General features: G+C 41.4%; 1 protein-coding gene across 2 annotated transcripts in view; it reads left to right on the top strand.

Annotated features, from left to right (window-relative positions):
* UBE2F (ubiquitin conjugating enzyme E2 F (putative)) overlaps positions 1-27,388 on the top strand; it is a 59,942-nt gene that overhangs the window by 18,533 nt on the left and 14,021 nt on the right. For both annotated transcript variants that reach the window (XM_027890310.1, XM_027890309.1), the window contains 4 exons: positions 3,855-3,925; positions 7,706-7,763; positions 15,309-15,341; positions 17,327-17,389. In XM_027890310.1, the coding sequence (XP_027746111.1) occupies positions 3,855-3,925; positions 7,706-7,763; positions 15,309-15,341; positions 17,327-17,389 (225 nt within the window). The remainder of the gene's footprint in view (positions 1-3,854; positions 3,926-7,705; positions 7,764-15,308; positions 15,342-17,326; positions 17,390-27,388) is intronic.

Below are 27,388 nucleotides of genomic sequence, written 5' to 3'. Positions count from 1 at the left end.
TTTTCTTGTAGGCAAATGGAAAGCTCCACACAGCTTGGCCTTTTCAAGTCTGAGACTCTCGGTATTTCATGATTGCACTTTACTAAAATTGCAGAACCTTGCAAGGGAGGAGAGATGCAATTACAATAAAAATAACTTCAGACATTGTTTTCAGCGTTTAGCTGTCAGAAGAACGAGATTGCCCCCCAAAATGGAAAACAATTAAGGCACACCTCCGATTCTCAGGAATTACAGCTGCTGTTATGTATCCTGATAGCTTGATACCTAAGGAAGCTAGACTAATTTGAGCAGCTGAGTTGCAATATTTGCAAGTTAGGTATATGAATTTCAAGAAGGAAGTGTCATTTTCTTTCAGTTTGAATGCTTTTGATAATTTTGTCGTTTTCCCCCCATCCTTCTGCTTCGTTTCCTTACTTTTGGTGTTGATAGTTCAGACCCCTTTTTCTTTCAGAGAGGCTGAAGAATGTATAGGAGAGGATCCCAGGGACATGTTCCTGGGAAAACCTTTGGCTCACGTTGAGCTGCACCAGGTCTAAATGCAGCGTTATCTGTGTGGGAGAGTTGCAGTCACAGCATTGTTTGTGTAAAAGGGGGAAGGAGGTGTGGTGGTCTGGAAGGTAACAGCTTGAATTCCCAGGCTGAGCTTGGAGAACACTGAATTAGCACTGCTAGTGGAGTAGGAAGGTTATGTTTCTGAAAGCATAGTTGAGATTGGGTTATCATTCCAGAAGATACCTTCAAGTTCCTAATACTCCTTTATAATCAATGGATAAATGGGATGTATACTGTATCTTACATAAAGTTCATGCTTGCGGAGGACTATAGTGTTTCTGAAACAGCTTTGAATTTTCCCTTTTATTATTTTATTATTATTCCCTTTTAATATTTTTATTATTTTTATTTATTTATTATCTGCTCAAGCTGTTTTGTTTTCAAAGTGTTTAGGATCGTGTCTGTCTTCAGACTTGTCCTAGTACATGTAGGTGTTTCAGATAGTGTTTATAGTGGGATTGGTTTGTTTGTGGAGTGTTTTAAGTCCCCCTTTACCCTCACCAAAGGCTTTCAGACTATGATACAGGCAACCCTTAGTAGCTTGTGTGTGGTTATCCTCACACAATAAACACAAAGGTGGTCATTTAAGGTTCACTGCATCCTTGTTCTAGCTTGAATAAGTAGTGTCATGGCCAAGATGGCCTTCGTATTAAGGGGGAAACCTTCTCAGGTTCTCTGCTCTCCTAATTTTTTAGTCATCTTCAATAGTAACAGTTTAACCCCTGTGGTAATTTTGGGCACAGGGGAACACACACAATATATACTAGTTTTATTTCCTTAAGTAACTGTATTTCAGTTGTTCATCTGAAAAACACTGCTGTGTATAACTGGAGAGCTGAATCTTAATTTTTATCTGACTGTTTTCATTCTCAGGAATTAAAAGGTCTTTGTTTTGTTATGGTTCCCTGCTCAGCACTGGCAGAAAAATCTACAGCAAATGTTAATTAGATATTTTTCAATTCCAGCACCTCTCATCCAGTACAAAAGAATGCTTTGGGACTAGCTGCTGTTTCGGGAAAATATTCCAAATAGTGTTGATTCCAAATTTCTCTTAGGAACCACTTTTCTCTAGGGAAAAGGCTGTGAACTGAAGAACTGCAGTTACAGGACAGATACCTCTAAGTATACGTGTCCTTTTTTTAGAGTGCCAAATTATCAGGATCTGAAACTGTTAATTAACTTCATCCATTGATTAGCAATTTATATTCAGTCTGTCATTTGGAGAGAGCAGTGGAAGGGAGAGATTATTTATTACCTTAATTTTTCAAGAAATGAGACAAACTTAAACTGAAGCTTTGTTCTGCAAAGCTTCTACCAAAACTGAGGATGGAATATGCAGAGTTCTCAAACACCTGCTAAGCTTGCTTGTACCTTCAACACATGTTCATGGGTTTGGTGGAGTGGGATGGGAAAGGCAGACGGTTTCCAGTGCCAAAACTAAAGAGGGGATCCCAAAATATTGGGCTGCTCAGAAATGGAGGAGGAAACGGATGCAATCACTGCTGTGTCGTCCCCCACTTGAGACTGGATCTACCTGTGCAGCTTTTGGTGTCTGAGGCGAAGGAAGAGTTTGAGCAGTGAAATAAATGGATTTTGTGAGCTTTGTTGTGCAAAGTGTCGCACGTACGACCTGGAGATGGTCGGAGGTGTTCAAGTGAAACATCACCTTAAGGAAATCTTGTGTGGGTTTGTTGGGCTAAGGAGAATTCAAAGTTGACTTGGAACAAGCTCAAAGAAGTTTTGTCAGAAGATGTATTTTATGACAGTGCTCCAGATTGTCCTGTCTGTCTAACAGGAGAAAAGGAGAAGGAAGAGGGAAAACCTTTGTCTTACTGTCAGAAGTGGGTTTTTCTAATTTTCAGCAATGAAAAACGCTTTGAAAGGATAAAGGAATTCTTTTGTTTTCATGATACAAAAAGTGAGACACCAGATAATTCACTCTGACTGTGAGGGTTTAGGGATTTCATTTATTTTTTAAAAGAGTTTCTATAAAGCTTTTTTCCTACTCATCAATACATTCCCTGTTTAAAGGTACATATGGTAGAAATGTACTCTTTTATCTTGATCTACTGGCATGGAATAAATACTTTTGCTTTCCTTTGCTTGAGAACTACACATAATCTTTCAAAACAACGTGAAGGTGTAACTAATGAAAAGCTGTGCTGTTGGAAAACTTCTAAAACCAGCATTTGTTTTGAAGGGAAAGAGTTTGAGACTGTTTTCAGTCAAAATCTGTTACAACTTGCAGATGTGTTGTGGTGATGGGTGTTTCTTCTTTTAGAAGACATTTTTTGGGTGTCTTTTTGGTGTCTCAGTGCCACGTGTATTTTCTTACCCCTTTTCCAAGGAGTCCTAATTAAAAAAAATATTTAATTAAAAAGATAATTGGGAAATTGAGAACGAAATGATGACACAAACCACGTCATGCTGCAAGTGCAGCTGTTTGGCTATTTCAGTCTTCTTGACTGAAGGCTTCATGGGGAACAGTGGAGGAAAATAGCTCCACATCTGTAATACGTGGTTTAATTGAAATTATGCAAGGTGCTGGTCTGTGCTGATGTACTCCAGTGCACTTCCTATAAGGAATAATCTGCCTGATGGAAAGCTGCAAATCCTAATGGGGAGAGCATGGATGGAACAACGTGCTGTTGCTAAGCTACTGAAATTTTTATGACCCGCTGTTTATTTACTTCACAAAACTACAGCAAATGAGACTGGATTTTAAAAGAATCTGTGTTTCAAAACCCACCATGAAATTCAGAAATTCGGTGATCTTGCCTGAAAATAAGTTGGGTGGCTTTTTCTTTTAGTGTCTAAAGTTTGGATACGACCAATTGTGAACAGGAAGGTCTGTGTCGAAGAGAAATTGTTCTTTTGATGTAGTTATCATCATTGCATTCTCTGCTGGCTTTTTAACAAACCCCTGACCTGGATAAACCTTCCAGGAAAACACTGTAGCTTTAGTTTAATATGTTGTCTTACTAATTAGGTGTTAAGAAACGGAATGATTTAGAATATGACACAGTTATGAGAAGAGAGTAAATTTTCTTGGCTTTCTCTAAAGTTATGTTTTTCTGAGGAAAAGCCTGATACGAGAGCCCAGCTTTTGTAAAGAGTTGAGGGAAGCTGAAGGGGCACAGAAAATCTGGTTTGACTCCTGTAGGTTATGTATCAGTGCCTTTAACACCCACACCTCAGCTGTGAGTATCAAACGTGTTTGCCTTTCTCAGTTCTGTGAGTTGTAACAGTGATGTGGTTTTATTTGAAGGGATAACATGGTAATTTGTTTTCTCTCCTGGCAGCCTCCAAAGGTAAAATGTTTGACAAGAATCTGGCATCCCAACATTACAGAGACGGGAGAAATCTGCCTAAGGTAGCAACAGCATTCTGGTTTGGGTTTTTTTTTTTAAACCTTGGGGGTTTATCTGCTTGATTAAAATATTGTATGGAGTTGTCACGATGGTATTTTTTTCCACAGGTTCTGCAAATCAGTGGCATGTGTAGAAATATAGGAATCTACTGAGGGGATCATTCTTGCTGTGCATTAGAGGCCTTGTAGAGCCAGGTTCAGACTTAGTGCTTTGTTCTAACTTTGGGTAAAAATGTAAACTCCAATCTAAGCAAAATTTTGGTGGTTTTTTTTTTTTTTTTTCTCCCTTATAACTGAATATCCTCAGGCCCTGAGGGGACCTGAGGCTTTACTGTTTAATGCCTGAGTGTGTAAAGTGCTTGAAAACCCTTTATATTTCACAAAGGAAGGAAAAAGCGTTCCTTGAACTTTGACAGTAGCTCTTCTATATTTGTCATTTGATTATTTTAACATTTAATATCCACTAAGAGGACACATGTACCAATTACAACAAAGCAGATTTGGGGTCAAGATAAGTCTGGAAACTTTACTGGGTGGTTTTCCTTGATAGTAGATATTTCCTCACAAAAATCAGTTTCTGAAACTTGGATTTCGGTGTTTCGTCACCAGTACCTGATGGTCAAACTGGCCAGGAACCAAACACAACCAGAAGTGAGAAGCATAACTGTCACTTTTCAAGTTAGTGGCACATAAAAGGAAATGTAGATGAAGCAGATGCAATGACAGTGTGAGATTGAAAGCTGTTCTGAAGATCCAGAATGGTTGTTGACACGTGTAGCAAATTAGCACTTAAAAATAGAAAAGCTAATTTTTTTTCCTGTAAATTTAAAATCATGTTAGTGCTGTGTTTGAGGTCCTGGTGAAAGTGAATTTTTCACAGGGCAATCTCTCACACTTCATGGGCAGGTCAGGCTCGTCAGCCTTAAGAGAACTGAGATGCTTTGAGTCACACAGGGCAAGTAAGGGAACAAACAGGTGAGCTCTCTGGAACCAGAAATACTGGACACCAAACAAGAGCTAAAGTTGAAGTTCCAGTACCAAATCTTCTGAGGTTAAATAAAGCATCACATCCGCAGAATCCCACAATGGTTTGGGTTGGAAAGGATCTTAAAGCCCCTCTCATTCCACCCCCTGCCGTGGACAGGGACACCTTCCACTATCCCAGGCTGCTCCAAGCCCAGACCAACCTGGCCCTGGACACTTCCAGGGATGGGGCAGCCACAGCTTCTCTGATATTTTGCTGTTTCCTGCCTTTAAATGGTTCTAATTGTGAGAGACTAATGTAGTGTTGGAACACCACAGTTCTAATGAAGTGAAACAATTTTTTTAGCATCCACACTGAAATATCAGCTTAATTTGATTTTTAGATACCTTAATATATCAAACCTGTGAGATATCTTGCCATTTAGATGGAAAAACTAAAATAACTTAGATTGCTTTATGCCTGTTATAATGGAGGATGCAATCTATATATAGTACCTGCAATCAACTTACACAAGAATCTTTAAATTAAAATAGCTTCAGTTATTTTTAAAAGCAGGAAAAAAAAAAATCTTCATCAGTGTTTTTCCTAACCGCCTTTTGCTAAACATACATCATGGTATAAGTATGTGTTGCTTTGATAATCATCCCTGGATTAAAACATATTGAATGGTTAAGATTGGGGTCAAGTGTAATAGTTTTGGGTAGGAAAAATGTTGCTTCTCTGTGCTTTATGGATTGCAGTTACTCTGGACCATATTATCAATACATCATATTAATTAGGTCTGGCCCACACTTGTGGATATTACCTCTGTGGCAGCAGGATCTGTGGATGGCAGCTCTTTGAACAGGAGCTACATGCAGATGCTTGTTCATCCAGCAAAACAGTTCATGTTTTTTGTGTGTTTCTGCTCATTTGGGTGTTCATTCTGTGTGTGTGATGCTGAGAGAGCCTCTCACTATTCAGACCTGCCTCTCTGGCTCTTACATCTGGGCCATCCCTGTGGAGAGCACGGGATGCAGCCTCTCTGGTCACCAGGTTCTGGGAAAAAGTTCTGATTAGGGGCTTAATGAGCATTGCCAATCTGTAGGAAGAAAGAGGATGCTGCTCTATAAATTAATTACATCAGCAAATGAGGAATGAATATTAAGCCAAGGGACATTACCTGTCTCCACTGCTTTCCTGCCAGAGCTCTAGGAGAGGTGTGAGTGTCTCAAGTCCTGGCTGCAGGTGTCCCCTGCTGGAGAGAGCGAGCTCTGAGGCCTTGGGAAGCTGCAGAGCTGTCAATGAGGCTTAACTGACGTGCTCAGGCACTCTGAACTCTGTCAGTGAATATTTTTATGATTTTATTGTGTGTGTAAGCTTACTCCTCACTTTCAAGTTCCCAGTGAGTTATAGGAAGAGGTGGAGTACTGCAGCACAGTTTTATAGGGAACACTGTAAACGCTTTCACTTTTGTTACATGAACAAAAACTTCAGCCACGAGATGTTATTTTTAGTCTTCTTGAAATGAGTTTTGAGCTGCACTAGTGGTAATGGCATATTTTACCTTTTGAAAGGCACAGAAATGAGATTAGCAGCGCAGTTAAGATGGAATGGTCCTGTCCAGTGTGATCATCCCCTTCCTAACCTCTCTAGGAGGACAAGGAGTCACTGGACAAGGAGAATATTCCCTTGGATTAAAAACTCTGTGCATTCAATAAAAACTGCCTAGATAACCTACATGGTCTAGCGGTCTGCTGTGATTTTTAAATTACTTAATACATGTCACCCTGAAAACTGGTAAAAACCTAGTGGGTTTCACTTTTTAACCCTGTCAGTAGCAGAAGCTGCTGCTGGTGGTGAATTTCTGTGCTCTGCCGCTTTACTGTGTTGAGATTTCAGTTTTATATTGCTTCTTACAAAGGAAGCTGTGATTGTGGAATCCAGACTTTCCCATTCATATTATTGCTTTTGTGAGCAAGACTTCAGCTTATTTCTCCATTATTCTCTGGTCTCCAGTAGTTTTCCTTCTCATAACTGCTGAGGTTTGGACCTCAAAGGTCCAGAAATACCTAAAGAGTTGAACACACCTCTGTGATTTCAACTCGTAAATAGGTCAGCAGCTTCACTGGACTTAATATGTAGCATAATATGCTGGTCATATAAATTTCCATGCTGGATATGTGCATATAGGGAAGTCTGTACCTTATTTTATGTGTTCACGTGTGTTTTTACTAAAATTCAAGAACATGTGTTGTAGTTTATAAGGAATCTTTTCCTCCTGAGCAGACAGACTAAAACTATTTCACATTCCTATCCCTGCCTCTAGGAAACTAAAGTCCTTTCACAGAAGAGAGGATGATAATCCTCTTTTTGCTAATTAGATATCCCTCCCCAAATACCCTTTTCTGGATTGGATTGTGCTAGTTCTGGTGAGAGATGCATTGTTTCTGCGAGTTTGTCTCTCCACCGAAGATTAACGTGTTCTAAAATGTGTCTGTGTGCTCAGGGGATAAAAAAAATGTTCAGTGTGGAGACTGTCACAGGGATTTCTGTCACACTTACACTGCTTGAGAAAAATAATCGAGGTGTTTTGACGAAGGTTTTGCTCAGGTTGGGAGTTCTGTGATGGCACTGTGTGGAATGTAATTTGAGGGAGACATGCCAACTCCTGTGGTTTAAAATTCCACTGCATGTAGTGAAAGAAGTAGATCTTCTGTTGCAATTACGTCTCAAGTTCCTAATCTTTTCTGAGAAGATTTCTGACAAAGTTTAACTGGAAGTTACACTGTATAATGTGTGTCTTTTTTTTTCCCCAGTTTATTGAGAGAACACTCAATCGATGGCACTGGCTGGGCTCCAACTAGGACATTAAAGGTACTATTTTGTTTTAGATGCATCCATTGAACTAGGTATAGTTTAAAAATCTTTATGGACTTGGAAAGAGGCAGATAATGTGCTTTGCTCTAGAAACAACTGAGATTTTTGTCTTTTAACAAGTGCTGGTGGCAATACTAGAACAAGTACAGTGCTGACTGATCAGAGAAATGTTTGCCAGTTTTTGTGTAGCTGCACAAATCCTGCTGTGACTGATAAAAGGGTTTGTAGCTTGGTGGGACTGCAGATGACCCTGAGACCCCCTCAGTAAGGGTAAGGGGGTCTGCTGTTTTTTTACTCAGGCAGCAGTTGCCAATGGCAAGAGCATGATGTGAGCAAGACCAGCAGTAATGTCTGGTAATTTCCACTGATATTCCTGACAAATCAATGTGGAGCACTGAGCTGTAATCTTCCTGTTGCTGGAATTGTGCTGTTGATGAACAGTACGACCACACAGTCCAGTTCCTTGTCAGTGTCAGAAGGTTGTGGTGGGTGTGAGTTCACCACAGACCACAGAATTATGTGGAACAGGGAGGGAGCTGGGACCCAGGTTGCTTTTGTCTCTTCATGTGCCAATTGCCCCCACTAATCCTTCCTGAATCCTTTGTTTCCAGCATTCTGGATGGGGCTCTGAGCAACCTGATCTAGTTTGCACAGTAGCACCGTGCATAGTATCCATTCTTGGCCAGTGATGGACTTGCAAATTAGTATTTCTTATTCCTCTCATCAGTCTTCTGAAGGCAGACTGGTTTTCTGGAGGATTAGTACCCAAATTTGTCCAATAAACACTCCGAACCACTGCTAAAATATTGAATGTGAGAATGGGCATGTCCTGTACTTGTGCAACAAAAATTGCCAGGAATTACTAATGCAGCCATTCCCTGTGCGTTAGCAAAACCACTCCAATTAGATAACACATTAAAAGCCACATGCACAAACCAGCTCTGCTGTATGCTGCTGCATGCATGGAAGCTTGTGTGATTAAACCTTTAGAAGGCTGAGGTTTCACATTGTGTCTCATCTTCCCAATCCTTGTGGTGGCAGCAGAACTCTTACACGAAAAATCCTTCAAAATAAGCTGCTGTGGCCTTTTTAAAAATTGGCTTTAGTATCAAATGGGTAGAAACCTGAAGAAGCTTTCTGAAACAAAAGCAGAAATCTGCTAAATAATCTGTAAAATCTGATAAAATGTATTTTAACAGTGTAGAGAATTCTTAATTGTTGTTATGAGTTAGCAACAGGAGCTTATTTACCTCTCAGCCTCCATTCTGTTATGTTCTGCATCATTTTATTGTATACTTTCCTCTCTAAAACACGTAATTCTTATGAATTAAGGCTGAAGCTGAAGACTGCTGCAGTTATTTTGGGCCTCTGAACTTGCTTTTCTCCTGCTTTTAGGTTTGATGATCAAAATGGAAGTTTTCCAGACAGAAAGCAAATAATAGCTTTAATTCCATTCTGTTCTCAGATTTTATGTCACTGGAAATACCAGCTTTTAAATATCTCATGTGAATTAACACGGTTGCTGTTACACTGATACCCTGCTTCTTCCCCTTCTGTAATCCCAGTTTCACACTCAGAAGTGCTTTAGTATCTCCTGTTATTCTTCAACATTCACATCTTTGTACCCTATTTGCCCTGACTGTGACCTGCCTAGTTAAGATACTCCTTAGTATTCTCCAGCTTTCTCCTAAATGCTTCTTTTCCCTTTGCTGTAAGAATATCTGGAGTGATTGATTTTTAAAAACTGAAAAAGTGGATATCTGTGTATTGTGATTGCAGAATTGGCTCTAAAAGTCAAGCTGTTCCTTTTGCAATTACCTCTAACCAACTACAACTGGAAATAGGTCCATAGATAAGAGGGTTGTTGCTGCTGTCAGGAGAGACAGGAGCAGGAATGGGAAGTGTCCAGGTAGTCTTAAACTATACCCACCTCTAGGAAAACACTGTTTTTTTCAGGAATTTGTCTCCCATAGCATCAGATGCAAGGTTAATAAGTATCTGTCTGTGCTATTAGATTATCGAATCTAAAAGGAATTAACTCATTTCCAATAAATATTGCTGTTTGGAGTTTATCCTTAAGAGGCTTGCTTATTTAATTAGTGTTTAGTACTAAATGGGAAAATTTTACCCTCTCTGTTGCAGTAGTTCTGCTGTTGCCTTCAGGCAGTAAAATTACTTTATTTGAAACCATGCAAATGCCAAACTAATCTCTTGGAGAAATAAATCAGAGGATTGTGACTTTTCCAGTTAACTTTACCTCTGTGTTTAAGCATCAACCTGAGTAGTTTTGAAAGTACAAAAGTTCGATCCGTCATCTTAAGGAAAATAGGTGGTCTGCTGTCAAAATCATGGGTAATCATTAGTGCAGAGGAGTATTTTAAACAGACAATAACTGTCACTGTCTTCAGGATGAAGGGAAAGAAGAAAACCTGTATGTTCTGTGTCATTCACATTAATTCTTGTTGCTCTTTCTTTTTTTTTTTTCCCTCAGTGTTATGGCACCATTGTACAGCTATTGATTTATTCAGGTTCTGTTTTGGAATGGGTCTCTTTGTCTTTCTTCTCCACCTCTAAAAATTGAATAAGCCACAGACAAAAAAACTTCAGACCCACTATTTTGTCAAGAGGAGATGTAAGCCACTAAAGACAGTCTTCTTTGTAGATCTGACATTCTGTTTGCTCTTAAAATAAGCTTCAGGACATTTTTCTGCAGGGTTCTATTGTGTTGTATTTTGATTTTATAAGTTGGCTTTATCAGTTTTGTAAGAAGTGATTTATTTCTTTCCTCTCTGTACCTGCCCAGGCTGGTGAAAACACACAGCTCAACATCATATCATAGCCTTTGCTTCATGAAACATTTGCAAAAGTTTTCATTTTCCCTCTTCTTTAGTATCTTCTGGTAAAGCCAAATCTTTGGTTTGGGCATAGTAGCTGTTATTGCTGGCATGTGAGTCAGGAGAGCAGGGTGGTACATTAGTAAGTCTGATTAAACTGTGGTTGTTTTCCCCAAATTGTTGATTTCTGAATATGCAATTTGTGTCAACTTTAATCAGTAGAGTAGACTGGTCTCCTGAGGGCATGGCTTTAGTGTTCCTAATCAGTGCAGTGTAGTTCATTAGGGAGCTATCAGGAGAATTCCCCGGGGAACAATTTATACAAGACTTATCTGCCTGCCCTGAAGTACCCTCGAGGACAAATGTCGAGGAGGCAGTGACAAAAGTGAGGGATTTTAGAGGAATGCCCCTGCATACTTGGCAATTCGCAGCTGGCTTGGTCTGGGAGAGGAACAGACTGGAATTGTTCCTGTTTTCTTCCCTCTGGTATATTTAAGCACAGAAGAAGTCGTTTTCCAGCCTTCCTCCTTTTTTTTTGTGTTTGCTAACTGGAGCAGTTCATGCCATTTAAGTTCCCCAGAGCCCTCTGTCAGCTGCTGCTGTGCTTGGGTGGGAGGCATGGGCTGGGATGGCAGGCACGTGAGAATTGAGGTGCCCTTTGTGGGTGGTTTATTCCAGGTGGAAACGGTGTTGTTCCTGCTCCAGGAATTCTCCAAGGTGGGAGAGGAAATACAAAAGAGAAAATTTCATTTGGGGGAAGACTCTTCAGGAGGGAAGAAGTTTTTTCTACATCTCTGGAGAGAAAACTTTTTTTTTTTTTTTTTTTTTGGAATCCCAGGACAGGATAAATTTTGTGTGCCTGGTTACATTTTAGGGGTTGCAGAAAGGTGGTTACTCCATGGGGGGAAATCCCAGATGTTTGAGGAGGAGAAGCGTGACGGAGACTGGGGAAGGTAGGGCTTGTTGGGATGAAGAGTGCTTGGTTTTCTGAACTGCTATGAAGGGAGGAGGAAACTGGGCTTGATTTTAAGACGTAGTGGAAGAGGAAAATCACCTGAAGCTGGTGCCTAGGCAGACAGGATAGCAGAGAGCTGCTCCAGGACACTTCTTTTATTGGAGTTGTTGCTTCAGTTTATAAAGCAAACCAAAAAAACTTTGCTCCAGACATCTTGTATAAATGACTGCTGCTCCTTTCGTTCATCTGAGTGGCTTAAATTGTTTGTTTATAAAAAGTGGTTTAGCAACGAGCTTTGATTTAATCAATCTATTAGATCTGAAATGCTCCTTGGATCTCTAAAGGAGTTTCTTTAATTGGAAGTTCATTAGCTGCTTTTGTCTGGCTTGCTCTCTGCTTAAATTAATGTATTAAATATAGTTTGCCTGTTAAAGGAAAATCTTAATCTGCAATTCACGCGTTTGTTTTCCCATGAAAAGAAGTGCTGTGGTTGTGTTTCTGAAGCCCTTGTTTGTGTCGTGGTTTCAGTGGCATTGCTTTTGTGAAGTGGTTGTGAGAACTGCCGCTTGGGAAGGGCTGGCGACTAACAGAATTAGGACCTCCTGCAAACCCAAAGCTTTGAGACTCGCTGGCCTCAGGAGAGGCGACTTCAAAAGCTGTATTGAGGGTTTGGATTCATTGCTTTTGAACTTGAAACACTGCTGCAGAGGCAGGGGTTTTTTTCTCTTCATTTGGCGTGCTGTAAATAAATCTGTGGGCAGGGGTTTGATGTAACTTTTCACTCAAGTGCAACATGAAAATACCCCAGAATGAAGAGGGTTATTTACAACTGTCTGATCTTCTGACTTGCTTGTGTTGACTTCGCCACGCTCGACCTCAAAATGGTGATATTGCCATGGAGCAGAGTGTGTTTCCCTCTATTCCCTCTTCATCTTACTGTGGATTTAGCCAAGTACTGCTCTGCTTGGGAACTCTGGCTCTTTAGCTCAAGTATCGTGCTTAAATCCTCTGAACTAACGAAGTAGATGTTAATTAAACTCCCTTGCATTCCCAAGACCTGCTGTTGACTCCCAGAAGCATCTAACCCCATGGGAGTCATCTGTGCTGATGCAAAGCCTCTGAGACACTGGGCAGGGAATAGGCTGGAGCAGGACCCCGGGAAAGCAGCTCGGGCAATTCAGCAGCTTTGCCTGCAAGGTCCAGCCTGGGCAGGCCTTGGTGCTTCAGTCCAGAAAGCACAAGAGTTTCTCAGCTGTGCTCTGAAGTGACCCCTCAGCAGTGGGTGCACTTGTATTCTGTCTTGTGGATGTCAAGCACAGAGAAGAAAATCGATAAAAAGCAGCTTTGTAAAGGAAACAGCCCTGTCAGGTGTTACCTTGTCAGGTAGAGATGTCTGACTCTCCTCTCACAAGGGAGTTCTCACTGAGGTGCAGCAGCATCAAGTGTGCATTATTAGCTTTTTAAGTTGCCATCTGCCCTGCTCCTGCCTGCGGAGATAACCTTTAAAAATTCTCCTATGTACACCCAAATTTCTGTTTTCAGAGTATTTAAGCAGAAGTTTGGTAAAGGTTTGAAACCAAGGCCGATGCTTCATTACACTGAAGGAAAACAGAAGTTTTTGAACTGTTGAATCTGACAGGATCTTTGGTGGCTCACACATCCTTTAGTTCCTTTGGAAAATGCATTCAGGCCAGTGCTTATCTGCATGCAGCAGGCAGCTCTGGAGTCAGCAATGCAAAGGCATTCTTTCTGCAATGCAACAGTGTCTGGTTTCCCAAGTACAAAATCTTTGTTTTGCTCTTGCTCATCTATTCCATCCCATTTCCCTTTCTCAATGTCCTAGGTTTAAACCCAAGCTAGCCTCAAACTCATTACAAAAAGTGTTGCCCTCTGGTAGGAATTTAGCATTATTATTTTTTTATGGAGCCGTGCAAGGGTCTGAAACGAATCCAGCAAGTCATAAAAGTTGTATAGGTGGAAACATCAAAAATTATATTAAGAATTTCCCACAGAAGTTATTCAGTAATAATGATGATAATCCCATTATGCTTTTTGCTGTCTAGAATGGCAGTGAAAATGTACAGAGTTCTGACAACTTGTGCTCTTACAGAGTTTTTGCTGGTTTAGTGGGTTTTTTTTTTGGTGGTTTGTTTGTTTGTTTGTTTGGGTTTGTTTGTTTGTTTGTTTGGTGATTGTATTTTTTTTTTTTTTAATGAAACTGCAAAGCCAGTCAAGCATCCCAAAGCCCTAAAACCAGGGCTCAGCAAATAAGAATTTGAGAGCAATTTATTATGGAATGGGAAAACAATTTGGTATCACATTTCTATTTCTACCACCCCCAAAACATCCACCGCCTCCTGGAGGGCAGTAAAGCCTCTTGAGGGCAGCAGTGCAAGGGGCTCCCTGTAATTCACTGTCTGGGTCGTTCCTTTCATGCTGTTTGTGTCTGTGCTGCCACTGAAGGTCATAAATACCTTTAAAAGTTGCTGGTTTTACGACACAGGTCAAGGTGCTGAAACTGGAAACACAATAATCAGCTGCGCTGGGCAGATTCACCTTTTTAAAGCAAACAAACTGAGCAAGGTTATTTGTGCAAGATCAAAGGGAAATTGGATGGTGAGAGGCTGTTTTCCACATAATGCTGACATCATGTCTTTTTCATTAGGACATAATTGCATACTGTCCTTAAGGGATATGGATTTCTGTGATCCACCACTCGGCAGAGGGCCCAGAGCAGGAAACAAGCTGAAACACACTCAGTTATTGAAGTTCTTTGCTGTGGATAAGAACTTTCTACTTTGAGGCTTTATCTTTATTGTAAAAGGCGTGTTTTAGCCATGAAATTATTAATGTGCAGCCTTGGTCCAACAGGTGGAAATGAGGCAGTGTGGGTTTCATGGGCAGGCAGTCAAGTGCTAGCAGGCTGTCACGAGATCAGCTGAATTGTCTGGTAGGTGCGAGCTCCAGTGCCCGGACTGCAGTGGAATTTTGCAGTAGGGAGTTTGGTTACGTCTTTACTAAAAGAAATAATCTTTTCTGTAGGTGGAAAAGCGTAGCCTCTGAATGGTGGTAGGTGATTCTTTTAGGTCTCTTTCTGTAACATTTGGATTTTGTGCATTTTCTTCCTCTCTGAGGGTTGTCAGTGGACTCTGAGGTCAGTGCTAATAGAACCCCAAAATAAGCTGCTTGGTGACACTATTTGGAGGCAGGTCCTGACACTTCCTGTTTGCGGGAATTGCAAACCCTCTCCCTGGTGTGTTTAAATAGGTAATAGAATTATCTGAGGCATATGCTTATATAAGAACAATATTTTTTCATGCTGCACCTAACTCTTTTCTCTCTGCTATTTTGACAGTTTCAAGTCTTTGTCTGACACCATTTTAATTTTTTCATGCATTGCTGAATTAAGTTTTATGCCCACCCTTTAAGCTAAGGAATGCAGTTTTCAGTTGGTGGCACATGCTAAGGTATTGCTCCTCTCCTTGACTGGAGAAGCAACACGAATATGACTCCTGCGCACACACATCTGAACTTTGGTTTGAATGTGCAGTATTTGGTTTTTGCTGACTCCTAAATATCAAGTGTCCATGAAATGGCAAAGCTTTTTCAATATTTTCACTTAAATTAGTTAAACGTCACCCTTAATCTAGATTTAATTTCTAGTAGCTTAATGATTAGTGGAAAAATTAAGTACGTGAACGTGTTCAGAACACCTGAAATGCATGTCTGACTGACTGTGTTTTTCCTTTGCAGGATGTTGTCTGGGGATTAAACTCTTTATTTACTGTAAGTAAAGGAATATTTTGCATATCCACTTTTCTTTTTCCTGCCTGGTTTGGCTTGAGCATCTCCTAATGTGAACCCTATGTGTTGCCTCTAAAAGTTTAGGTCATTATTTCCATCTACTTCAGTGGGGATTGTACAAGAATGAAATCACTTTGTGCTTTTTTCTTTGTAGCTGCAAGACTAGTACAGATGGTCTGAAGTACCAGCTTTTTGTGCATCCCTTTTACTTTTGGTTAGAAATATTATGGGACATGTTGATAACATGTTACTTGGTATTTTCCATGCAGTATGAAATTTCTTCCTTGAAAATGGAGGAGAGGGCAGGAAGCTGTAAGAGGCAGACAGGATCCAACAGCTGCTGTTGTCCTAAAAGTGGAAAGGCCGAGTCTTTACTTGTACGAAAGTTGCCTCTTTGAGGGATTCCAGGGTTATGGTCCCTTTCCACAGCCACTGCTGCTGGGTAGGAAGGTCAGGAGAAAGCAAAGAGAGGCACTGCCTTGGTGGCCACATTTGTCATCCCCTCTGGAGAGAGCTACCCCAGCCACTCCAAGATGTAAAAGGTGATCGTGGTGAGTGTCTGAAACCTCCAGCATAGCCCAGACCAGTGACTGACTACAATTTGCCGGGATTTCCTGGCACCCCAAGGCTTGATTTGTTTCAGCAACTTCTCTGGTAAATTGATTTTAGGAGATTGGAGAGCGTTTGCCTTTTTAACATAAGGTAATTGCATTTCACAGTCAGTCTCCTGCTCCATGCTAAGTAACTGGAAGGAAGTAAAATCCAGTGGAAGTACAAAGGAATGCCTTGAGGGGCAGAACTGCACATAAAAATAATCTGTTGGGCAAACAGGGGCAGAACTGCACATAAAAATAATCTGTAGGGCAAACAGCTGTAGAGGGTGATGGTTGTGCATCGGAGACCACAGGGATTTGTCATGGCCGGTAAGAGCCGTGCTTCCCAGCTTCCCTCTTGGATTTCCCACTCACCCAGCTTCTTATAAATAATTAGGCTTTGGAATGCTGGCACTGGGATCACACTGGTCTTGCAGGGTCTTTTGGGACTTCCTTGAAGAAAGAAAGAGAGTGGGAATGATGTGGATAGATGTGCTGCCTCGGCTGCTGCCTGAAAATGAGTCAGGGACTGACAGGAGCCTTTCACACTTGTGGAACAGCAGTATTCCACTCAGTCATAGACTGAACTAAACTGGGGAAAGGATCTTGACTGCAGGCAGAATAGGGATTTGTGGGTCAGCGTTACTTTAATGACTATTCCCTTTCCAGCAGCATCGTGTTCTCCCTTGTTTTTAACCCTAGACCCTTTCTCCTTCCAAAGTTAGTATTTGAGATTAAACTGAGAGATAAGAGGTTTATTTTGAGTTTCTGCTCCCTGACCACACATGCCCTTAATTCCTGGGCTCTTTGCAGTTCTTTTCCTTTCGACCCTGTTTTTCTCATACTGCTAAAACTTCCCTATTTCTCATGCTCCACGTTACATAGTTTCTTCACAGGAGGGAATTAAATTGCTTTTCTATGGAGAGATGGCATTAAGGAAACTTCTACCTCATCACCATGATGTTTGCAGGGTTTTTTTTTAAGGATTTACTTTGCCTTTGAACAAAAACCAACAAGAGTTGTGCCTCCTGAAAATTTGAATGTTCCTTCAAAATTGGGCTTAAAACTGTCTCAGTTTTCAAATAGAAATGCGTCACTGCCAGGGAGGAGTGTCACAGGGCCACGTGTGGCCTGCCACCAGGAGGGCTCAGATGCCTTGCTGCTGTTGTCCTTTAATTGTCTTATGATTTGGCTTGCAATCATCAGACTCATTTGCAGTTTCCTTTGGCTGGGACACCACCAAGGTAGTGAGAAAATGGCACTGGCCTCGCCGGTCCTCTTTGCTTTGTTTCGTTCTCTTGTTCGCCGGGGCTTCGGGCTCTGGGTGCGATGCAGCGAGTGGGAAACCTGTGACGTTCCCTGTTTCTTTTCCAGGATCTTTTGAATTTTGACGATCCCTTGAATATTGAGGCTGCAGAGCATCATCTGCGTGACAAGGTGAGTCAGTGGTTTATTTCAAGCCTGTTGTTCCTAAACAAATACACGTCCTGTACTCGCGATTCCCAGTCAGTCCTTTTAAAGCGCTCGCGCTGCTACTTCAGGCGGTCGAATGACTCATTGTATCAGCAACCAGTTACTCAAACAAAAAGTGCTTTCTCTGGGAAAGTAAACTCCACACAGCACTGTTAGTCACCGTATGCTGGAGTTGTTGACCATAATGTAGTCACGTCCCCAAAATAGATGATCTTTTCCTTCTCGTTTCTGAGATTTTTTTCCCCTGAAGTTGTACATGTTCCATGCAGCAGGTGATAGTGACTTGGTTTGTCGCAGTGACGTGAGTAGCCTTTACCTTAAAACACCTGTGGAAAGATCTCTTTTTCTGTCCCTTTCCAAAGGCAACTTTTTTTTCTTCACAGCTCTCACATCTATCACGCTTTTATAAAACCAGGAGAAATCTGGGCATATTTAAAGGCCAGGAGTGGAAACTTTATTTTCTTTTTACCAATCCTAATTTTAGTGTGTGCTTTATGGACTGGGTCAAAACATGGTCTCGCTTGGTGGCCTGGTGAACATGTACTGCTCAGCTTGAGAGAGAGCGTGGAGGTAAAGGTGGGCAAAAGTGCTGATTTCTTCCTTGTGTCGATGTCCAAAATGGCATCGCATTTTATTATATAGGTTCATTCCTCAGGCACACAGAACTTACATTTGGCATGCTCAAGATCTGTTCTTTTAATTAAATCCTCCTGATACTTTTGTGGAGGTTAACCCCTAAGATGGAAGAAAGCTTTCAGGTAAGTGTTGATTTGAAGAGTTCATTGAAAGTGCAGTCAGGCAGTGCACCTAATTTATCTCATTTTTTCAAGAGGAAATATCAGGATTGCAAGTTCATCTTTCCAGCTGTTTTTTTGATTAATGAGATCTTGTAGCTATTCTGGTATTTATCAGTGTTTGCAGGGCTGGGATGAGACCCTAAGCCTATGTTGAGAAAAAATTGCTAGAAAGCTACTCTGGAAGAGAGGTTTTTTTGTGGTTTTGTTTGATCATAAGGGGCCTTAAAGACCATCTTGTTCCAGCTCCCCTGCCATGGGCAGGGATACCTCCCACTAGACCAGGTTGCTCCAAGCTCACGAGAGCAGAGTAGAGGGGGAGAATCACCTTCTGAGCCATAAAACGCTGAACTTGTCACAGAATTGTTTGGCTTTTTCAGGTAACAGCAGCTGTGGAAGAAGTGAAAGGAAAATTGAGTGGGTTTTTGCCACTCTTCCAAATTACAAATATTCTTGGAACGAGCACTTAAACTCGAAGGTGCTCTTCACCGGCATCTGTAAAATTCATATTCTGCCATGTTAACTTTTTTTTGGGAGCTTATTTGAATTTAGTGGAGGTGTTTCATCGGTAGCGACAGCACCAGTTAGTGCTGGATTTTCTGTAGTGTGTCTTACAGCAACATCAGTAAAAACCAATGATGCCTATGTGGGGAGAATAAATTGTGCAAGGGAGAGAAAAGGCTGCTCAGAGGATGCAATTGCAGCCTGAGTTAGCTTTTTGTTTTTCTCTGGTATAGGTGTCATGTAGCATAGAAACACTTTGTTGTGGAGTCAGACTGCAGTGGTCCCATCCTGGCTCTTAAGAAAACCCTTGCAATGCTCCATATGATTAATACGGGAATGTTAATTAATTTTCTTTTCCCTGAGACGTTTTTATGTGTCTAATCAATGACAGAAATAGTATATATGTAATGCATGTGCTCCCATGCACAGTGTCTAGGCAAACAGATGTGCAAATGTATCTGTATACAAATAGCTTTGTAGACAGACATCTGTGTCCAGCAGATCCTGCAGGAGAATCCTGACAGCCCAGCAGTGTGTGTGGCATGGAACAGCCAAACCACATGTCCCTCAGGCTGTCTCCTGTGGTTCTCCCAAAGGAGATGACTCAGTATTTCACTGAAGTCATTTCAGATTTGAAATCCTGGAGTCCCTTTGCTGCCATTCCAGGCTAAGTGTGGCTGCCCAAGAGGTTAACAGTTAATCCAAGGCCTTTGCCTCCGGCCATTGAAAATGCTGGGTTTGGTTCAGTTACACAGGCTGGTTTTAAGTCATCACAAATGAGTCCTGCCTTGCAGATGCTGGAAGAAGTCACGTCAGAAACATCAAATCCTTATTACTGATTCTTGGAAAACAGCTGTGCTGGGAATGTTTGTGTTACATCAGGCCAGAGGGGACAGTTGTGATCCCTTCTTGTGTGAGGGACCTCTTCATTTTTGCATTAAATCTGTGGCTTATAACTGAGCTCACAGTTGCGGCTTTTGGGGGAGCAGCCTTGTTCTAAGATGTAAAAATGATGCAAAATTCAGAGCTTGAGTTTTATAATGAATTAACTTCTCTTACTTGAGACCTGAGTACACCTTCAGGTTCCAGCCCTCCAGGATCAACTTCAGCTCCAGTTACTGAACTTGTTCCATTCCAACTTCCTTCAGCCAGTGAACATCCAATCTCTTTTATAGAAATTATTTTTTAAAGTACATATGATTGTTTTGGCCACTTTAGTCATAAACTTTTGCCAGGTGCCAGTAACTTTTTGCAAGGTTGTACAACAAATTTGGGCAAAGTCATCAACATTTGTTTCCACAAATGCTGGACAAAGAGGTTATCTCAACATTCTGACTTCCTAGCCCTCTGTATCCAAAAAACTACCTTCTTATCAGAAGTGTTCTAGAGACCTATGTTGTAACTGGTTATTTTTGTCAGAAAGCCTTTTTGGTGACAGCTGAGGTTACCTGCCATTTTGTGTGGCAGAGTTTTGCAGAGGTAGGACCCTGTAGTTGCCTGCATTCAGTGGGACTGGTCAGGTGATTTCCTCAACACTGAGATACAGTTTGTAAGGCTTCAGTTTTGCCCATCGTGAGCTTATCTTATGATTGGCTTCAAGGGCTGTTGGATGCTCCAAGGTTTAGGTACCCACATGGTAATATTTCTCCATATAGGCAGTCACATGTCCCCCCTTTGATGAACTCAGTCTCATGTTCTCTTGTCATCTTCTTGTGTTGTTTGGTAACGTTCTCATCACTACTGGGAGGCTGATTTTTATGTCCCCCCCCAAGCCTTCTCCTCTCTACCACCAAGCCCTGTTGCTTCAGCCTCTCTGTTGCTGGGTCTCCTGTGCTGGCTGCTGGCCTTTCTTGCAGCCCCAGCAGGCCCCTCTGTTGACTGCATCCTCTTTAGAGTCTGTATTTCTGTGGATCTGCTGCCAGTTTCCACACACAGCCAGTTTTTAAGCTGAAATCTTCTTGCAAGCTCGTTCACTGTGACTTTTGGCATTTAATAAAGCATTCGGATAAAATTGTAGTTTCCCTTGGCTTTTCCCCCTCCCCCCCCGCCTTCGTTTAACTCATAATTGTTTCCAGCTTAGGGGAAGTTTGCATTGTTCATTTTTGCAGCACCACTTTTTGGAACATTCCTGGTGCCCACATTGTTCTGCATTTAGGTCACAGTCACTGAAAGATAATCAATCACCCTCTCTTGGCTTAGAGCTCAATAAATTGAAATAAAGGATGACTGATGTCTCTATGTAAACTCAGCAAGGTGTTTCCCAGCATTCAGTCTTCTCACACTGATACAATCTCGGCAGTTTGGTGGTATGAGTTTTTTAATTGAATTTAAAGAAGCTCTTACTAGTTAATGAGGTGGGACTGCTTTGGATTTAGCAGAGACATCAACCTATCAGCAATCAAATGGATGACCAGAGCCATTAATTGCCAGTCGAATCAATTCCACAAATTCCAAGGCAATGAGCAAGTGTTGAAGTTTTAATGACTACTCACCTAAAAATGATGAGCTAAAAATAGTAGAATTTGCTGATTTGTTCAGTGAACAGACAGAACTTTGACTTGCTCTCTGTGGCAGCCAGGTAGGCTGAATAGTGAAGGAACAGGGATATAACTTGGATATGCAAAATCAAATGAGCTTTAGTAGTTCAGGACTTGTGTATTCCTCAACCAGAGGTGCTGTGGTTGCAGTGTCTGTGATTTGTTAGCTGAAATCCAGAGAATACTTTCCATATGTCCATCTGTCATGGTTGTTTTGAGATACTACCTCAGGACATTGCAATTCTCTGGGGCCCTTAAAAGCCCTTACATTTCCTAGTAGTGTTTACTTTGCCCAAAAAACATTTCAAAGCCATATGTACAACACACAGCAGGAAGATTCATTGCATTCTTGATGTGGCTTAAAGTAGAAATGTGTTTTCAAATACTCTTTTGCTTCTTCTTTTGCTTCTTCTCCACCTAGACCTGCCATATGAGGAATGCTAATGCTGTGTCCTATTTCACTTGTATTTGGTGCAGTTTAAAAGGCTAAAGCAAGTTTTGTCATGCTGCAGATGAGCAAGTACTGATTTACTTGTTCATCCATGTGATGTGGAGTTGTATCAGTAGGAGAAGCTGAGTAGCATCACCCTGTGTTGTTTCCCTGCACGACCTCCCCATCTTCTCAGTGAAACTCATCTGTCAGCATTCAGGGCCTGGAAACACTTCATGCCGTGTCCTTGGGAATGAGTGAGGTAGAGTGCACCCCAGGAGGAGTTTTTTTACCCTTGAGGAAATCCAGCTTGTAGTATTTACCTGCAGCTCTGAAGTGCCAAAGCTGAGAAGTCAAATGGGAATAAGTGTGTGTTTGCCAAGAATCCATCTTAAACTTTTTACTTAATTGAGTGAGTCCTGATTTTATTTGCGTGCTCCTTGGAAAGCAGTGATAAATTTCCAATTCTAAAGTTTGGGGATGCACTAAACAGTAGGTGTTCACTGCTGCCTCCAGGTGATCATTAGATCAAAGAAGGTCATTAATGCCTCACTTTTGTGGCCATCCCTTTGCTCATCCCAGCCAGAGGAATGGAGGCCGTCGTGAGACTCATCATGAACCGGCTCTGGAAACACCGAGTTGCTCGTGGATGTGGAGGGGTCAGTTTGCTGTTTCCAGCGTGCAGTCTGGGTGCCAGCTGTCCTGATCTGTACCTGCTTTGTTGCATTTCCCAGTTTCTTCCTGGTTTTAAAAAACATGCAACACACCAACCCCATGAAAAAAGGGGTCTTGGTTTTGCCTTTATCCCTCCTCCAGTCTTCTACTCATGTCAGGAAAAGGGAGTATTAATTGGTTCCCTGTCTTTTTCAGGGCTACTTCAGTAGCCAAGCTCGGAGCTGTTGTTTTGATATTTTAACACTGAATTATTTTGCATAGATTTGTGTGGAGGAGTTGGATTCTGGATTGACTTTTGTGATTCTTTTTTTTTTTTACATTTTTTTTAATTAAAGGTTTCTCTTGGCAATAAAGAAAACAAGGGTTTTTATTTCAGGATTATTTCTGTGGAGATGAATTTATAATGTTCATGGTGTTATGAAATCTGAAGCTGCCTCTTAAGGTTTTCTCTTAGGATTTTAATTGCCCTACATAGCCTCAGTTCCTTAGGAAACTAGGCTTAAAAAAAGTCTCTCCTTTCAATTGCTTGCAGTCTTGGGAGATTGTTCTAATGAGTCTTCTGGGATGAACGTTTTCCTTGAATTACTTGAGGAGTGTCGCCTTGTCTTTACTAGTGAGAGTGCTAATCTAATTCCATTAGAAATTCCATTGATAATGAGGAACAGTACCTGGCTGCATATTTCATATTTTACTGAAGAGCTTTTATAACCCTTCATAACTGTATGCAGTTTTTTAGAGTCCTTAAAGGGTACACAGTTCAGGATTTTTATAGAACAATCCTAATTTCTCAAACATTGCCCTGTGGCTGCCCCATCCCTGGAATTGTTCAAGGCCAGCTTGGACGGGGCTTGGAGCAACCCGGTGTAGTGGAAGGTGTTCTTGCCCGTGGCAGGGGGGTGAGATGAGATGAACTTTAAAGTTCTTTCTAACCCAAACCATTCTGTGAAAACCTTCCTTGGGCAACTGGGCAAGAACCAGCAGCACCTGACGATGTGCAGTGCCTGGACCTTCTGAAAACGGGTGAGTCGTTGAGGGAGAACATTGTCAGCAAGAGGTCTGTGAGTGAGTAATGAGCATAAATAAGAAACAAATACAGATGTGTCTGTGGAAGATCTGTAGGCATCCCTTTGGAAATACAGTGAGTTGAATTGCCCCCCAGATTGTGTCCCTGCATCTGTCATTTCCCAGGACAGCCTCTTTAGTTCTGGAGCCACCAAAACCCAGCAACAACTTGGAAGGGGGGTTCTGTTTTTGTGTCTCACCTCAGGTTTTATCTAACACTGTAAACCAGTCTGCCAAACAGACTGGGACCCCTGTGCTTTCTTTTTCAAGCTATCCCACGAGGTGCTAAATAACAGGAGCTGGCAGATTTGGGATCTTTTATCTCTGAGTAATTTTGCCCTCAGACTGATTATTCTTTCAGACAGTTAAAAAGTACCAGAGCTCACTGCCTGTGTGTGATTTCAGATCTGCCCCTTCTAACGACTTGCAAAATGTTATGCCCAGCTGTACTTTTATCCTCCTGGCTTTTTATTTCTGTGCTTATACATAATAAGGGCGTAATTACATTTAGATTTAAGTCTTCCTTGAAAACCCATTTTTCTGGGTAGGTCAAGAAATGCATTTGAAACTAAATAATGTCTTCAAATTTGGATTCTTCTGTATCTCTTGTCATTGATCACTTTGAAGTCAGTCTTCTTCTGTCAATGTAATTTCATATCTCAGAAGATCAGTCTGTTTGAAATGTTCTTTGATGCATCTCAATGGAAAGCACAATATAAATGCTGGTGTATCAGAGGTGTGTTGGATCCTCTAAGCAGACAAACAGTAACAAAAAATAAAATTAAACTCAGAAGTTTGGAGAAAAAAATATTCATTATCTGTATTTCTTCCCCAGGTCTTCTGGTTTAAAGCAATTAATTTAAGTGATCTTAGAGTAACTTTTCTGTTTCTCTGTCATACCTGCTCTTTCCTATCATTTTTATATCAAAGGCATTTGAGTACTTTGCTTCTGCAGGGATTCTTCCTGTTCAGAAGAGGTCAGGTCTCTTCCCTTGCCACTTCTCCAGAGCCATCCCAAACTTGACAGGAATGGAGGGAGCAGCTGGCAGTGGCTTTTACAGGTCCTCAGTGCAGATCTTTGCTTATTGGAACAACTCAGTGATGTGAACTGCTGCCCCTCGCTTGAGACACCAGCTCACGTCTGTGTTGGAAGGAATGAAGCATCTGCAGGAGGATTCTTATAACTAACTTGCTTTTCTTTCTTCCTGACCTCCAAACTGCTTAGACTTTACTTTTTTGGGGGGTTTTATCTTCGATTTAGTGTAAAACTCAAGGCCAGTGTGGCTTAATTCCTTGAGACTGCAGAGCCCGAGGGCAGAGGTACCGTGACCACTGTAGGGAGGGCATCATTTAGCGAGTTAAATTCCCTCGCTTTAAGCATTTGGGTTAGTTCACCTCTTCATAAATGGAGACTGAGTGACCTGCAGGAACATTTCTTCAGCTTTAAATTAATTGGGTTTGTGTAGCTGGAAGCAGAAGCTTTCCTGCAGATGTTCTTCGTGGTTTTTCTGTTTGCTGGGTCTGTTAGCAGTTTAAATGTCTTGGAGTAAATCTGTCTGGGAATTAGAAATATTATCCACTGATCTGTAGTGATCATTGGCCAATTTGGGTGCAAAACAGTTTATATGGGTAGTAGTCACCAAAATTATCCAAGATATTCTGTAAGAGACACTTCAATGTAAGACACATTGTATAAAATATAATAAATAAAATGTCATGGTCCATGGATGCTGCATCTTGTCACGGTACATTTCAGAGGAGATAGTATTTGTGGTAAAAAGCACTGGAAATAGCTCTAAACAAGCATTTTAGTTTTCAGATAATTGTGAATTATGTGAAATTATGTGTTCCTGTGATGAGCAGTGTTCCTTAAAAAACTGAGAACAGTTGAACTGGTTTTATTTTGCAGAGTATCAAAAGCATGTGAGTGGGTCAGAAGTCAAATACCAGCTCTCTATTACCCAAGTTTACAGCATATTTCCATCTGAATGCTTGTCTTTTTGTTGGATTGGGTCCAGGGAATGCACTCTAAAGGATTATAGTGGCAAAATGGTTTTTTTTAATGCCTTCCCTGAGGAATTTTTTAAAAATAATGCTTATTTAATTCATTCATGCATTATTTTTAGCCCTGTTCTCTTTATCAGGCTTTTTGCTGTTGCAGATAGTTTCCCATGACAGCCAGCTGGAAATTTTTCCAGTTTCCAGACATATCCATATAAAATTCCTAATTCAAACAGTGACAATGATATATGGAGAATTCTGATCATTACTATTATAATTAAGTTCAAACACTAAAACTTTAGTGGTGACTCAAGGCAGCTGGAAAATTTACCTTAGAACAGAGAAATTATTTCAAAAACATTTACTTTAATTTCAGCTGCTCTTTAAAAAAGGTATTTAATTATTAATGTGATTGAGCTGGTGCTGGAGGAGCAGTGGGGTCAGTTGTGTTAGGTGCTCGTAAGTGATGAGCAGATTTTACTGACTAGATTATCCTTCACGCTTGACAGTTCCGTTGGCTGGAAGTATTTTTGATTAAAGCGTAAATTTTTGAGTTTGCAGGTTGGTTACAGAGGCTTCTTGGTAGCTCTTCTGTCCTCTGTTGTGCTCTTCTGTCCTCTGTGTCCTTCTTCACCAAGTAGTGTGATTACACCAAACTGTTAGATGCTTTGAGGTTGTACTCAGTTACTTTTAAGGGGTTGAAAAACGGGCACATTCTTGTATCAGAGTTTGTTCCCTAAATCCTGGCTGGTAACATAAAAAGAGACTGAGAGCTGAAAATGTTTTGGTAATAAACCCCTGCTTTCATCTGTCAAACCAACTGAATGGAGAGGGTAGGTGATCAAAGCATTATTTGACAGCCTCTTCAGGATATTGAGAAAGCATCTTTATCAATTATCGGCGGAGCAGAAGGATCAGGTTGGAGTGGAACACTTAGTGGTAGCTTGGAAACCGCAAGTAAAATCCTACAGTGCATCTAAATATGTAAAGTTCTGGGTGCCCTGGGCCTCTCCTTCAGTTGAAAAAGAATTGAGACCACTCAGAGTTTCTCAGGATGGATCTTTAGTTTTGCACTGATCTTACAGCAGCTGTTCCAGGAAACAGCATCAGCTACTGACTGCCCTTCCTCCCTGCTGTCGTGGCACATGAAAACGTATTAACTGTTCCTGCGGGCCCCAGGGGTGTAATGAGGTGCGAATACAGATTGTCGGCTGCTCACAGGAACAAAGGCTGACCGAGGGCTGCAGGGGGATGGCAGCTGTTGGTGACTGCTGGGTTAACTGCACCCTAATGTGATCCTGCATAAATGAGTGGAGATAAAACAAACTGGAACTCGCTGTTACTGGAGGGATGTAATACAATACCGAGCTCCAACGTGAGCCTGGTATGTTGCTAATTGTGCAGAGTTCTGGGATCTGGTGTGTCACGTTACCGGCCTGGTGGCTGCTGCGTGCTTGTCAGTAACCTCCCACCCGTGACTGACAGCTCTGTGCTGCTTGCTCGAATCTCTGCTTTCCTCTGACTTGTTTTGTAAGTTATTGAGACAAGAGGAGCTTCCTGCTCTAGAGCGACTCAGACAGACAGATGCAGGCACACCTGTCACGCAAAAGCCGCACACGAGAATTTTGGTACGAACACATCAAAAATTGGAGTCAAGAAACATCTTCCACCTCGTGTGGAGTACCTGGTGGTGCTGGCTGTTCCTTGATTAAAGGCAGGGATTTGGTGGCACTTGGTCATACTCTTCTTCAGCCAGAGCATAAGACTCTGCCAGTGCTTTTGGGTCTGCTGGCTCTCTTGGCACAAGGTGGAGTCTGACAGCATCCTGCTTGTTTGTGTCCTTAGCCACAAAAGCCAGTTTGCACACACCTCAGTCAAGCACGCTGCACGTATGTCAAAAGAGTCTGAAGTTTCATTTGATGACCTCTTGAACGTGGCATAAGGGAGTGGCAGATCAGCA

This window comes from Empidonax traillii, unplaced genomic scaffold, assembly GCF_003031625.1.
Source record: "Empidonax traillii isolate 1590-97213 ecotype Southwest subspecies unplaced genomic scaffold, ASM303162v1 scaffold284:size1552100, whole genome shotgun sequence".
Lineage (NCBI taxonomy): Eukaryota > Metazoa > Chordata > Aves > Passeriformes > Tyrannidae > Empidonax > Empidonax traillii.
Note: the sequence above shows the minus strand (reverse complement) of the source record. Positions and strands in the feature narration are given on the sequence as shown.